Here is a 15,964-nt window from a genome sequence, read left to right as displayed (position 1 = left end):
ATTCCTCTTTTCCTACTGCCTTCAACTTTCCCCAACATTCCTGTATTCTCCAACGGATCATGTTTTTCAAAATATGTCCAAAGTACAACAGCTTCAGTTTAGTCATTTTGGGCTTCTAGTAAAAGTTAAGGCTTGATTTACTCAAAGGCCCACTTATTTATATTTTTGGCAGTCTATGGTATTTATAAAATGAAGTATGTGCTTTACGTATGGACCTTCCAAGTAAGTGTGCACTTATTAAGCGATTTGCTAATATTAGTGAGTAGCATTGCATCCTACTAAACATTTCAATAGTTTAATAGTCTATGTTCCTTGGTTCAATTCTCCCTCAAACTTCAGGTGCTTGCTCTGAAAGTATTGTATTCCAGATATATAAAATAAGCATATACAGTAATTGGTTTTATTGTCTGGAAATGACAGGGTTTGCCATACAATTAATGTGCCTCTTCTATCTGGAAATGATGGAATTGCTATCCGATTAATTTGGATACAACTGGGTCAGGGAAGCCTGGTTTACAGGTATGTTAGCTAGTTAAATGGGCTTAAAGTGAATTTTACTACATACAGACAAAAAAAGTACCTTGCTTTTTCTGTGACTCCCATTTGTTGGTGAACTTCAATAAATTCCATCAGTTGCATCTGCAAGACATTCTCTTTGCCCTCCACTTGTTTCACAAAATCATGCTGTAGCAGGTCAGACACAGTTGGGCGTTTCTCATAATCTTTGGTCAAACACCTGGACTGGCAAAAAAAAAAAAAAAGAACAACTTTTTAGGAAATATAATGCAAGAGAGACAGTAACAAGAGGCAATGACAAGGGTCAGCAAAGGAAGCATGTGGACATGTATGACAAGCATATGAGAAAACTTCCTTTAAATCCATTTACCTTCTCTGGAGATTTATAAACAGAGGTTGGATGGCCATCCGTTATGGGTGCTTTGGTTGTATTTTCCTGCATGGCAGGAGTTTGGACTGCATGGCCCTTGAGTTCCTTCCAACTCTATGATTCTATGAAAATGTAAACAAGGTATTCAAATAACTAGGGCCCTATACAGACCGGCACTTTGTGCCGGCCTGTGGATGGAGTTAATGTCCGCACGCTGGATGGCCTAACCCCACCTCCAGGGCACCATTTTGGGGGGCACCGGTCCACATGGTGCAGGCCATCATGACGCCCCTCCGGTGCTGCCTCTACATGATCCAGCACCGAAGGGGCATCTTAAAGCCAAACCGCCATGGCTAAGGCACCCCTCGGAGGGACGGCGCAAAAAAGAGCCGCTTTTTGCAGCTCCTTTTTGTATTCTCCAGAGGCTGGATCAGGGCCACAGCATGAGGTTGCTGTGGCCCTGATCCGGCCAGTAAAGGGATGGCTGAATTACCTATTCCTTCTTTCTTCCTTGTACACTTTTTGGACACAGCTTTCAGGCATTGTGAGCTTCTGCAATGAGGCATGACCTAATAAATGTTAAGTGTGTATGACCTCTGTGGCCCAGGGATCATCACTGCCATTTTGTCTGGTAAAACTACTGTTACATCTTTAGTAACAGTATTCACTCTCGATTTTGAGATGGAATACTAGAAATTATTCCAGTGTGTCAGGACCCAGTCACATATTTATGCCAATTAGGTGCTACTGTTTCTTTCATTCCTGGAAGCCTGCCAGGGACAAGTAGCCAATGGCTCAAAGACTGGGACCAGTCCAGGGGCCACTACTTGGAGTAGCACTGCTTTAGGGTGCTTGGGGCCCATTTTAAAAGGTTAAAAATATACAGGGCTCAGAGGGTGAAACCCTACAAAATCTCCTTGGGGAGGCAATACGGATACCCAAGCCATGAAAATTGGCCACCTCTGCTCTAGATCAAAATAGGGAGGTGCATGGGAAATGAGAGGAATTAGTGAAAATAATTCCCCTCCTCTTGCCAGTGGCCTCTCTGCTATCTGCACACATTCTTATGGTAGTTTTCTGTGTCCTTCCATTCACTGAAACCTAGTTAGGAACAAAGCCACAGTAAAGAAAGGGACAGGGTCTGTGGGCACATGATTACCTTCATTTTGGTGAAGGTAAACAGGTATGTGTCTGATTAGTGTCTTAAAACCCTCAGTGTCTCAGAATCCAGAACAGAAAATGACAGAATATAAATGTACCAGATAAAGACAAAGCAAAATATAAAAACCCCATTGTTATTATTTAAAAAAATAATTTATTGTCTCAAAATACTGAAATTGGCTCTGCATACTCTATAGCAGATCTTTCATAGTTCAGGGTAAGCCATATTCCTGTTTACCTAAACCATTTGAATCATTTCAATGCTATTTCAATAATCATCATTACATTATTTTTTGACTGCATGCTACATGTTTACACAAGGGTTTTAAAAAATGACTTTTTGTCAATTTGTCACTCACTTGCTGATAAAGTCATTGAATTCAGATGACCATAGTTCTGGCTGCCGTAATGTTGGAGGTGGGTTTCTGCAAAAGATGGCATTAAAATTGGTTAACACACAGGATTACAATAGACTTGAATGCACTTTTCACAACAACAAAGAGAGTGAGAAAAGCCAAGCTGAGTAATGCGTTTGAAGAAAAGTTGTTGAAAAAAATGATTTCCTGTAGTTTAAAAGGAAAAGTCCTTAGAAAATTATATTTATTTATTTATTTATTTATTTCATTTGTATGCTGCCTTTCTCCCAGAATGGGATCCAAGGAAGCTCCAAGATAGGGTCAGTTAAAAGACCTTTGCAATACAAATTTGAAAACATTTAAAACTGTCACATAGAAAAGTATAATGCACTACTGATCATCTTAATGTTACAAGGGTTTAGAGAAAAAAGGGCTCAATACTCAGTAAGTCAAAAAGGTGCTGTAATATCCAGCATTCTAGAAAAATCAAATGTCTGACTTTCTAAATGTATCACTGACAGCTTCTTTCCCATTCCACAAGTAGCAGTGCAATTCTTTGCAATTCTTTGTAATGTTTGATAATATTTTTAGGATTCAAAGGAGAAAAAAAAAGCTATTTCCAGTTCCTCCTAATCTAACCTACATAGGTCAACTACTTTGATCAAGAAGGAGCTATTTATAATTTCAGAAAATTAAGCTGATTAAGCACTCAGGGAAACATAAAGCGTACATCAGAATTAATTTATTCATAGCACTTCACAAATAACAAATTTGAGAAACAAAGCTGTTCCAAAATATTTGCCACCATTATTGCCCAGCATCTATCACCAGCATTTGTCACTTTGTGTCATAATAAGGCTGGGCCTTCATGACGGGTCCCTATTCCAGGGGGGTTACAATTAAAACCATCAAAAAGAGAAACATAAGAGGAAGGCAAGGAAATGTGGGTTAAGGGTAAAAAGGTGAAGAATATGTGATGCTTTCAATTATGTCTGCATTTCAGCTTTATCATAGTAAGGTACAGCTCTTGGTTTACCTGAATAAAGAACAACACAGTCTTGTACTGTTCTTCTGACAACCTTTGTTGCTATGTCTTCAAGCTGACTCCAAGTTAGGGTCACCGTATCATAGGGTTTTCTTGGCATGTTTTATTCAGATGACGTTTGCCACTTAGAGTGTGTGACTTGCCCAAGGTAACCCAATGGGTTTTCAAGACTGACAGGGGTTCAAACCCTAGTTTCCCAGAGTCACAGTCCAATACTCAAACCACAACACCACACTAACTCTGAAATGCGGGTGACACATTATGGTTAGGTAGCATGTATCAGCTAATATAGAAACACCCTAAAATTGGTTCCTAAAACACAATAACACAGACTAAGTCCTAATGTCCCATATCTATTTGTTAGAAAATTTAAATTGCCTTCCTTAATGAAGAATCCAAGTTCATTTTAATGTTGTTATCTCTCATTCTCTAATCAAAGTTAAAGATGGGCACTGACACCCATTGAGCTTGTGACATTTTTAAGTAACTTTTCCCAGAATTCTTTATTTTTGCCAGTGAGATACAAGAAAGATTCACCAATGATAGTACCTTGGTATTTTAAACAGGGCTCTCATGGGATGCAAATCAGCCAATGGTGGGTCTCCATCACCTAATTCAATAGCAGTGATACCCAGTGACCACGCATCACATCTGGCATCATAGGAACTATCCAACTGTTGCTCACATGCAATCACCTGTCAAGATATAAAATTATTAAAAAAAATTAAAATCAAGCACCTGACTGGAGGCCCTGCCAAACAAGAATTTTACAAGCAATGCCTTGGGAATTTTGTTTGCCCTGCCTTTTAAGCAAATTCACCTACCGGTAATTCACATTTTCCAAACTAATATATGGATTGGATCGCAGTTATGTTTGGGTTTTCACACTTCTCTAAATTTTGTGATGCAATTCTCAGCTCAAAACAACATACCAAACTGTATATTGCAATCCATATTTTAGGTTAAAATTCATGCAGAAATGTACATTTTTAGATTAATTACATACAAATGTGTATTTTAGGATTAAATGAATGTAAAACATATACTTAAGGGAAAAATTGATATCAAAATGCTATTATTATATAAAAATGGGTATTTAAATGTGAATGTTCTTGTGTGTGTTTTTAATATTTGCAGACTGATGTGAAAATTAGATAGAATCATAATAGAATCATAAAATTGGAAGACCAGAAGGGCCAACCAGTCCATGCAGGAAATCACAATCAAAGCATCCCCAAGTTATGGCTATCCAGCCTCTGTTTAATTTTTTTTATCCCTTTTTGAGGATGGGGACATTTGTCCTCCTCCAGTCTGCTGGCACTACTCATGTCCTCCAGTTCTCAAAAATAATTGCCAATGGCTCTGAGATTACATTTGCCAGTTCTTTTAATACCCCTGGATGTAGTTCATCTGGTTCTGGAGACTTAAATTCATTTAGAGAAACAATAAGATGCTGGATGCTTGTTCCAGTCAAAAATGTTCTTATGTTTTCTGGCACAACAATCAAGAGAGATATAATTTTAGACTTTTTAATGCCAGACTGTGTAAAGTCAAACTATCTTGAAAATATAACTATATTTAAACTGTACTAACATCTGCCAGGCTGCCCTAGAATAGCAGCCATACTACAAAGTAAAGCAAAATAAAACAGAACTTGGATATAGACAACTACTGGAATACGACTCTGGAGACTAGGGTTTGAATCTCAACTGGGCCACTGGGTGGTCTTGGGCAAGTCACATTCTCTCAGCCTCAGAGGATGGCAACAGCAGATCCCCGCTGATGAAATGAGCCAAGAAAATGCTGAGGTGCACAGAATGCTGTTACCTTCCCAGTGAAGTGATACCTATTTATCTACCTGCACTTTTACATGGTTTTGAACTACTAGGTTATCAGAAGCTGGGACTAGTGATGGGAGCTGACTCCATCGTATGGCACTTGGGTCTCGAACTGCCAACTTGGTGACCCTGTGGTCATCAGAGTTGGTGTCTTAACCACTGAGCCACCACATCTCTGCAGGGTCACCACAGCTCAGAAAAATGACTTGGAGGCACACAGCGAGCATGGATAGTGGTTGTGCTGGCTGGGTTGAGTGGGTTCTGAGAGCTGCAGTTCTAAAAGTAACTTTTCCAAGCTCTGCCAAAAAAAAAAAGTAGAAGCATTGAGTCCCAAACAACTCAGCCCATGATTTTCTGCTGCAACAATATACAGCGGGTACAGGGAGGTTCTCTTCCATGTTCACAGTGCTATTGCCATGGTAACTAAGCATCTGCCTACACATCTGAAAGGAATTCAAATAACATTTTTCCAGCAGGGATTAATGCACTTCAGGCAGAACCAGCCAGAGACATTCTGCTACCTGAAGTGAAGAACAAGATGGCACCCTTCCCATTCCATCTGCAAAAGCTGACTGAACTGGCAATTAAATCCCTCTTTAACACTGACAATGGCAGCATACTCTTCTTGGAAGAGCAGATTAGTTTAAGGGAGGGAGGGCTTTCCCCACCCCAACACCTTGATGCCACTTCCCACCATCTATTTCCTGTGGTGACTGCCTACCTCTATCTAATAGTAAGGCCTTCTCTAACTCCAAGACCCAATGAAGACCTTGATACAAAACCAGCTATTGTCTCCATATAACTAACTACTTCCATTAAGACCTGTATCCTCTATTTTTCACCACTGAGGGTACAGAGGAGAGTATGCTTGACCTTAGTGCTCTGGTTGTGTAATGCCTTTCCTTTAGAGGTCTCAATGTCAGTGGCACTGCTTCTATTTTGGGGTCCAAGTTAAAACTTAACTTTTAATTCAAGCCTTTGGAGCTCAGTGAGATCATGGCTTGGTTATAAGGCCAACTGCATCCAATGGTTGAAAGTGTTTACATTTTTATTTAAGTTAAATTTAAAGTGACTTTATTGATTGTGGCCAGCCCTGAGACCAGCCCAGATATAGAGCAGGAAAGAAGGAGGGAAGGAAAGAAAGAGAAGGGGTGTCAGTAAATCAGTCAGTCAGGTGGGTGTAGGTAGGTTTCTGTGAAAAGCCGTAAAAACAGTTTTTTTTTTAAAAAAGAATTTATGTCATAAAGCCTATTACAATTGACATTTTCTTTGTAGAAAAAACAATTGACTGCAATATAAGGTACAGTAGTTGCTTTATTGTACCTGAATGAATAATGACAAAATGTCACCTCAGCTATATTCTGTTTTAATAAGCTTTAGAATTGATCAAAATATAAAGCACTTTGTCAAAGGATTTAAAAAAATGTCACGAGAGAGAGAGAGAGAGAGAGAGAGAGAGAGAGAGAGAGAGAGAGAGAGCATGCACTAGAAATGTTTGAGAGGGGACTAGGAAGTGACAGATTAAAAAGAAAAACACAGATAGCATAAACAGACAGATCTCAAACTAGTAATTAATTTTTAAAAAATTCCATCTAACCTCAGGAGCCATCCAAAAGGGAGTTCCTACTGATGTATTCCTTCTGAGACGACTGCTGGTCAGCTGAGCCGATACACCTAAAGAGAACAGGCAAATTGATACCAGTATGACATTTATGTTTAAGGGGTTCTATCTGGAGGGTCTTGCCACTTCTTATTTTCCTAATTATGTTCCAACATGGCATTTCTCCTTCTAAAGCTTAGCAGCATTTTTGCAGCTCTCTACCAGCCAGCCACCAATACCACACCAGCGTAGGCAGAAATATCCAGCTTGCCTTTCTGAATTTCCTCCATCGCCACCAGTCGCTGAAAGGGGCTTGGACTTAGTTCTAAATTAGGGTTTTTACATGCAATCCGACGGCACATTTTTTGGATGGATGATTACAGTCTTTCTGTATGCTTTTCTTAGCAGCAGGAAACCGCACTGAGCTTTTCTAACACAGTGTATGTTTTTAAAAGAAAAGAATAATATAAGCCATACTTTTTTTAAAAAATGGTGCAAAACGCAAATAGCACATGAGATGCATTAAATCTATATTGAACTTGAGCTGCTGCCATAATTGGTTGCCTCACATTTGCACTGTGTTGGGGATCTTTGGGTGGTGTATACATAAAAATATACATCATACAGATGCCTCTCAAACAAAACACATGACGTTACCAAAACATAAATTGCAACTCACATCCATGGCACACTTTTCAACTGCTGTGATTTGGCATTTACAGTCCTGCTTAATCCTCTGCCATCTCACTTTTGCAGAGATGGCATAGTTTCTCTCTCTTTCACATTCTCCCTCAGCTTACGTGCAGTGATGTAAACTGAGTTGAAAGTGCAAAAGTAGTTTGCACTCATCTATCTCAGCAGGGGGAGAGAAGAGGACAGGGAAGATTTCTCTGTAGACATAGAAGAAAGCAAACTACCAAAGCCTCTCCCAGCTTGGCTATTCTTCTTCTTCTTCTTCTTCTTCAATAATAATAATAACAACAATAAGAATTATTATTATTTTTAGCATGCTTCTTCCATTCGGATCAAAGCGGGTTCCAAAAAATAGCAAATTTACAATAACGTTTGCCATCTTTATCACATATATATTGTTTGGGTACATGTGTCCCAGTTTTCCTCTGGATATGCTGGAGTGTATGAGGGGTGGAGTGTGGTCTTTATGATGTTGGATGACAACTCCCATTACTCCACTTAGCCAGCATAGCCAGTGGTGAGGAAGTCATACTCCAACATTTGGCAGTCCCTGTGTTTCTCACTCTTGCTTTAGGTTGTTTCCAACTGTAAACACAAGAGAACTAGTGAATCAGACCAAGGACCCATCTTGTCTAGTATCTTGCTTCCCATGCTGCTCATCTAAATGATGCTAGGAAAGGTAGAAGATAGTAGAAGGAGAAGACGACTGCAAGCCAAATGGATAGACTCAATCAGGGAGGCCACAAGCTTGACTTTGCAAGACCTGAGCAAAACAGTGGACGACAGGAAGTCTTGCAGATATCTCATCCATAGGGTCGCTATGAGTCAGGGCTAACTCGAGGACAGTTAACAACAGCAGCCTGAAATGGCTTTACATTTCATGGATTTGTCTAATCTCTTTTCAAAGCTATGTAAGCCAGTGACCCCCCTCTACATCATATATAAAACTAAGGATCTGTTTTGTTCCATCTGATAAGAAGCTTAGCCTCTGCTTGGTATCACAAGGAGAGGTGCCCACAAACCCAACTGGCTACACATATGTCCCTCATCCATTGAAATGGAGGAAGTAAAACATGGTTGAGTCACTAAAGATATCAAAGAGTATAAGTGTATTACATTTGTCATTTGCTTTGACACAGCAGGAGCTAAATGATAGGGTCATAAAGTACACCATTAACTGTAAAACAAAACAGAACAGAACAGCTACAGTCATGGTTTCATACTCACATCTATTTTTCTGTCTCCTGGTCTACTGACCTACCTAGTTATAATCTATACTCCAATTTCTCTCTATAGATAGAGATGTCTAAAGCAGTTATCATTATATAAACTATATTAAACAAGCCAATCGTGAACATGTATAAACACAAATACTAAAACAAAGCAGCAAGAGCAGCAATAAAAGAAAACAACAACAACACAGAGCTAGACCAAAAACTGACAAATCTAAGCAGCAGCAAAATAATAATAATAATAATAATAATAATAATAATAATAATTGTTGAAAAAGAATATATTTTCAAATGATGGTGGAACACTGGCAAAGAAGTTGAAACATGAAGAATATCAAGTGGGAATCCTGTCTCATTGTTCCAACAGAAGCAACTACAATAGCCACTAAAGCTTAATATTAAAGCTTTGTCATTCTCCTAAGATCCAGAGTTTGAAGCTGGTCTATGACAAGCCAGGATTAGAGTTCAGAGGTATCATGAAGGTTTAAATCCAGTTGTTAATTCCCACTAGAGGAGACAAGTTCAATGAATGGGATTTACATAAATGTTAACTTACCATTCACAGTAAGTGATTTGATAGATCTACTCTATTTGGGACTAGGAATTGGATTTAAGCTTAAATTCTTTCTTCCTGATAGGTTCCTAGCACTTGAAGATACACCTGTTGTTAGAAGGAACCAAATGGAAGGGATTGTGTTTGAGCCTTATCACACGGAGGGTTTTGCAGCTCTGTTCCGATGCGACTGCGGGTCCAACCATGCAGATTCACGCTAAAATGTGATGTATTATCTCACATGATTGCTTTCTATGGGGGGTTGTTCCGAGGCACTTCAGCAGTCAATCCAAAGTGACTCCTCATTTTGGTGAATTCGGTAACAAGCGAATTCACAAAAATTGCTTCTAAGCCCACTTCGATTTCACTCTGAATTGCTCTGGTGTGGAATACACCTGGTACACCCCCACCCCCAAAGCTCCAAGGTCCCACATTTCCCCATGATGCTGTGCTGCAATTTTGCCCCATTTGCTTCCGGTGCTCGGAATGGTAGATTTAGATGTAGATGACAGGGGTGAAGGGAATGCAACAAGAGGCTGGAGAGAGAAATGGGAGCAACGGAGGGGGCCATCAGAGGTTGGGGGGAGCAACCAACTCCAAGTCCCAGAATTCCATAGCCTCGAGCCAAGGACCCCACAACAAACTCCAACTCCCAGAATTCCATAGCACTGAGCCAGGACAGTGGAAGTGGAGTCAAACCGGATTATTTCCCCAGTGCGGATGCAACCTAAGAGAAGACAGGAGGATAGATGTAGATGTAGTTGAATAGATGAGGAGAATGACAGGAGGATAGATGTAGATGTAGTTGAAATGGATGGGGGCTCTGACACGGAGGACCCATTTGAATTTGGCTGCCAGGGATGGGAAAATAGAAGGGGGGAAGAAACGTGAAGCCATCATTCACGTGAGGCTAGCATTCATGTAAAAATAGAACCAGGAAGTGTCCCCCTTCTTCACCCCAGAAGTGCAAAGGTTCACAATGCGTTCAGAGCCCCACTGAGCATGCACAAGGGTTCCAATTTGAATCTTTGAATCTGCATGGTATGTACCAGTGTGATAACTGAATGTGCACTCACTCCACTTTGACTCAGGAATCACCACAATTCTGTTCTTCACGTGTGATAATGCATCATGTAAATTGCTTTGGATTCGAATTGACTCTGCTTCCCCTTCAAATCGAATTGGCTCTGGATTTGAGTTCCAATCTCACGTGTGATAAGGGCCAGTGTTAATGATTGGTAAGCCAAGATTACCCAGAATTGTGGCTTATAGTTTTGAGCAAATGCAGCCAATGTAACCATGGAAACAAGGAAACTCTACATTCAGGGTACCACTGCAAAAAATAAGAAAAGGTGATTTGGTCTTTTCCTCTGTCAGTATAGATTACACACTGTTCACTCATGCTTGCCCAAGGGTTGCCAAAGCTATGCCATGTCCATATACAGGCACTCGTATTTATGATTTGGAGAGAAGGACATGCCTCCTTTTCCTCAGACAATATAGCCTGTGGTGATATAAATGTAATTCACATCAGTTTGGCAAAGGGACACAAATATGGACCATCATGCCAAAGGAAAAGGGCAGTGGATGAACTCTTATTGTGCTACACTGTCAGATCTGATTAACATAAATTGCTTCACTGACAAAAGGGCAAACATAAAACTAACATTAATTCACAGGAGAAGCTGCACTGAAATAATGTTCCATACCTTTCATCTAAGTGCCAAAATTTATCAGAGCATGCAAATATTCTTTTTGGATTCAACAGAATGTATGCTTTAAATTTTAATCATGAGACACTGCTTTCTTAATGATGTTTTTTAAAATTATTAGTATTAAGATTAACCTTTTGCTCTTGCCAGTAGCCTGGCATTTCAGTTTCCATCAATGGCTGAATGGTATGTTCTTGGGCTCTTGCCTCTTAGGACAGGATCATGATGTGAGCATACCACACTTGGCAATATTGCCTTTCACTTCCCTCAACCAGTCAAGCCTAAAGCCAGCTGACGCATAAGTTTTCTGACAATGGCTTTTCTATGGACTAGTTTCTTTTTGTGTGTGAGAGTGAGTAATATGTGTTTAAAACTATTTTTAGAGGAAATGTAAATATATAAGACACAGCCATATGGATTAAAACCACAATGCAAATCTTACACAAAGGCACGAAGTCTTGAAAGCATTGCTCTGTTGCATCAGGGTACATAATGCCTGGATAAAAATCCACAGAATATTGTATGTCTGAGTGTAGAATCTGGAAAACAATTATCTAGTCAGCAGAGCCACTGGGACTTGTAATCCAAGCTCTGCCCATTTGTAACACTGGCCTACTGCGGTTCACTGCTGCTTCACTTGAACTGAGTATGGATTAGAATGCAGCTATTACATGCACAGTTGTATGTTGCAGGGGAAAATTAGTAATCATCAAACCTGGTGTCACTGTGTATCATTCAGAGATGCAGTGGAAGTTTCAATACAGTCAGCTGTTCTTCAAAAGTCATGCTTCATGTGGCCTCGCCATCTAAAGTACTGGGACAGGTCCTTACCTCTGGCACTACCCAAGCTGTGGAACAGCCCCTGTAAAGAAAGTTACCCTGGACCTTCCTTGGTTCTTTAAGATGTCAGGCTGAAATAGCCTGCAGAATAGTGATATTAGGCACCACTAGCCTATCTTTACTGATGGATCTGCAGACATATATATTTTCAATTCTAGTCTTATTATTCCATATCAAGCCATTCAAAGTCCCAGCTGTGCTCCTCCATAGAAAGTGACATATGAGTATCGTATTATCTGGTGCGTGGAGCAGTGACAAACACAATAGCACTTGATTGAAATCAGTGAAGCAGAAAGCTTTATTTACTGATACATGTTGGCATGACTAAAAGAAAACACTAAGCCCTTCTCTGACTCATTACTGAACATCAGGCTCAAGGCTCAGAAAAACTTATTTCTGAACAGTTTCAAGTGAATTTGCTTTGACTAATGACTATGCTTTATGGAATGATTCATACAAAGCTCATACAGGGCAACTAGAATTCTGATTGGAATAGGATGCTATCATTGCTTCATGGTAGCTGGAGGACAGGGGGTCTTGGAGTTGTCTCATCCACAGGGTTGCCATAAGCAGAGGTCAACTCGATGGCAGTTAACAACAACAACAACAACAACAGTTCTAGTGAGTTGTTTATTATTAGATCAGCAGGAATGTAAGTTAAAGCGTAATGAATAGGGTTGCTATATACAAAGTTTGGATAGGTTTTATCTGGATTCCAAGGGTGTTGTCTCATGCCCATTTGGACTACAGTCTGGTGTGGATTCCAAAATTCATTCTTTCTTTCTCTCTTTCTTTTTAAAGTAAGTATCTGGTGCTTTTGTAGAAGGTAAGGCAAAATGTGGAGGCATTTTATGGTCAAATTGTTCTACAAGAAACAAGTCCATCCTGGAATTTCAGGCATGAAGAAATGCAGAGCAAGTGGTGCAAGCAGAAGAGAGCAAGAAGTAAGGGAGGGATGCACAGTGGGTGCACAATATGAGGCGAGGGAGGGGGCAGGAGAGATGAGAGAGTGAATTGTGAGAGTGAAGAAGGGCAAAAAACAAGTGCATGAGCAATAGAGTGCAAGAAGCAAAGGAGAAGTGCATTGAGAGGACAGAGGTATGGCCAGAGAATGGAGTAGAAGGGAAGGGATAATATGCGGTTTGAGTGGTGGAGTGCAAGAATCAAGGGAAGGTCACACTGTGAGCGCTCAAGATGAGATTAGGGAAAGAGCAAGAGGGAAAGGAGAGCAAGCAAGGGAACATCAGTGTATGAACTAAATGAGCAGCATGAGTGGTGGAGTGCAAGAAGCAAGGGAGGAGTGTACTTCAAGGTTATAAGGGAAGTAAAGAGAAGGAGTAGGAGAGATGAACGAGTAAGGATTGAGAGCGGAAGAGTACAAGAAGCAAGGGAAGGGAACAATGGTAGGGTGCAAACTGAGAGAGGGAGTAGGAAACACAGGAGAACAAGCTGTGACTGTGGCACAAGTAGCAGAGTGCAAGAAGGAAGCAAGTGGCACAAGTAGCACAGCACAAGAAGCAAGAGAGTTCATAGAGGTGGAAGAGTAAGCAGTGTAAGTGATAGTGTACAAAAAACAAGGAAGGCTTGCTGTGTGAGGGTATGACGTAAAGCTGGGGAAGTGAGTGAGGAGGAAGAGAGAGCAGTGCAAGCAGGGGAGTGCAAGAAACAAGTGAGAAGCATATTGCAAAGGCACAAAGTGAGGTGAGGGTGGGAGCAGTAGGGAAGAGAGGGTGATGGAGGGAGGGGGCAAGCAGAAGAGAGAAGGGAGGATGAGGGAGGGAAGAAGGGAGCAGAAGAGAAAAGGGAGGGTGAAGGAGGGAGCAGGCAGAAGAGGAAAAGGAGAATAATAGAGTACAAGCAGCAAGGGAGGTAGGAGATGCAGTAGCAGAATGCAAAGAACAAGGGTGGGGAGGCAGAAGCACAGTGAGGGGGGCAAGACATCATCAGCAGATGTCCTCTAGGAGAAAGGCAACAGTGTGATCCACTGATCCCATGCTCTGTTCCCTGAGGTGTCTACCTTATGATACTACTCTGAGGAAAGAAGCTGGGAAAAGACAGGGTAGATAAAGCTTATTAAAGCAGATGTTTGATGTGAATATTCAGATTTTGGGGAAATTGATCCAAATGACGATAAAAGAAAACACCTTTTTAAAAAAGAGATTAACTCCACATTTTTTGTGGATTTTTTGGGTTATGTGGCCATGTTCTAGAAGAGTTTATTCCTGACATTTTGCCAGCATCTGTGGCTGGGATCTTCAGAGATGGATGCCGGCCATGAAAGCCTTTGACTTCACAACTCCACATTTATTTGTCTGGAGAATATGGTATTGGGATTTTAACTGCCTATATTTACACATATTCTAGTAAGTTAAATATATGAGAGGAATACCATCTACCTCGAAATGGTCTATTTTTCTACTGTCTTCCACTTTACCAAGCATTTTTTAATGAATGCAAATACATATGGAAAAGAGCAAGGAGTTGAAATCTTATCTATTTGTGGCATCTTTGTAAACAGCTTTCTAGGGCGGAATGGAAGTTTCTTTTAGGTTTAGAGACCTACAAGAGAAAAATCTACCTGGATTGAAGTTAGCTGGAGGGAAGAGGGAAAGTTGAGCTTCACCTTCCCATCCTCCACTCCTAAATAACCTAACTCTCACACACAGGTTTCTTACCATATCGTCTAGTTCGGCTTGGATTTCCACAAGCTGCTTAAATAAATCTTTTCAGTTCAGTTCAGTTGGTTCAATGTGTTCCAGTACGTGTGTCATGCCAATGTCAAATATTCTAAATAAAAAGCCAATTATCTTCCCTCTGTTTCTCAGAGATGACTAACTGCAGAGTTTTAGCCTCTGGCTTAGTCATGTTGCCTGATGCTACAAGCAAAGCTGTCCCTTTCTGTCCTGTTGATTCAGCTCATCCCTTAGCTTGGAGATGGACCAAAGAAAGATCAGGATCTACTGGGAGATCTGTGGGTTCGATCATCAAGGATTTGTGACTGCCAGCTCTTTAGCATTAATAACCGTCCCTCCTACACTTCAATATTAGATTCCACTACCACTGCTGCTGCTGTTACTACATATAGTTTCATCAAAGGGTGCTGCTATATCTTAGACACTCCTTACCTAAGCTTTGCTGCCTATGGATGCTGGGAACTGCAACCCACCAACATCTGGTGAGCCTGCATGATCCCACTCCTACCCTGCGAGATGAATACATCAGCTAGCCAAAAAGGGTTGTATGCACTTATCTCCTATCTTGCTGCAGTTCTTGTCAGAAGTGCCCATGCACCCTCCAAACCATGATTGATTGTTTGGAAAGAGATAACACAGACTAGGCTAGCCCTACCTTGTGATGGACTTCAGCATACCTTGCGATGGACATCAGTAACATTCACGAGAAAGAGTTCTCTATACATACAGATGTATACACAGAGAATTTCTGCAGGTGAGCAAGAAACCTGGCATAAGCCTCTGTGGACAGAGAACTACTTCTGGTAATATGGCAAACAAATGGTTATAAAGGACAGTGTGCCTTAATGGAAGTGGGTTGGATTAGAATATGAACTCCTATGGACATCTCTGTACATTCAATTCAGCATAGTGCATGGATGTCTACAACCCTCCTAATTTGTTTGTAGTTTTCAATGTATGATTGAATAAAATGTTCTTTTTAATAAATGAGTGGTTATGAAATATCTTGTTAAAGTTTGCGGTTAAAGATGAGATAAAAAGGCAATTTCTCTTCAAACAGCACATGCCATACTGAGACAGCTGTGCAAACAGTTTGGCACTGGATGAGATACAGAGAAACTACTGCTCTCACCTGATATGATCAACAAGAGTGCCTCATCTAAATCTATTGTTCTGGAAGAGTCAGCTTCATATGCAAAAGCAGAAAAGCAAGAGTGGCTGAAATTACCTCCTCTAAAGAGCTCTGCTCTCCTTTCCTCTGCATCTGTTCAGCTTAGATGTTATAGCAAGATATTTTTCATTAAGTCCTACTGAGCAGCCTCACTGTGGCATGGAAGTCACCCTGAGTTCATGGA

General features: G+C 40.6%; 1 protein-coding gene across 3 annotated transcripts in view; it reads right to left on the bottom strand.

Moving 5' to 3' along the window:
* The window catches only part of MYO3A (myosin IIIA), a 191,110-nt gene that overhangs the window by 75,325 nt on the left and 99,821 nt on the right, over window positions 1–15,964 (bottom strand). For all 3 annotated transcript variants that reach the window (XM_089533391.1, XM_089533390.1, XM_089533392.1), the window contains exons 6-9: window positions 6,884–6,960; window positions 3,998–4,143; window positions 2,407–2,472; window positions 581–736 (exon numbers count right to left, since the gene is read on the bottom strand). In XM_089533391.1, coding sequence (XP_089389517.1) covers window positions 581–736; window positions 2,407–2,472; window positions 3,998–4,143; window positions 6,884–6,960 — 445 coding nt within the window. The remainder of the gene's footprint in view (window positions 1–580; window positions 737–2,406; window positions 2,473–3,997; window positions 4,144–6,883; window positions 6,961–15,964) is intronic.

This window comes from Sceloporus occidentalis, unplaced genomic scaffold (genome assembly GCF_023333645.1).
Source record: "Sceloporus occidentalis isolate IW3139 unplaced genomic scaffold, rSceOcc1.0.p SCAF_7, whole genome shotgun sequence".
In the NCBI taxonomy this organism is placed as follows: domain Eukaryota; kingdom Metazoa; phylum Chordata; class Lepidosauria; order Squamata; family Phrynosomatidae; genus Sceloporus; species Sceloporus occidentalis.
This window is presented reverse-complemented; position numbering and strand designations above follow the sequence as displayed.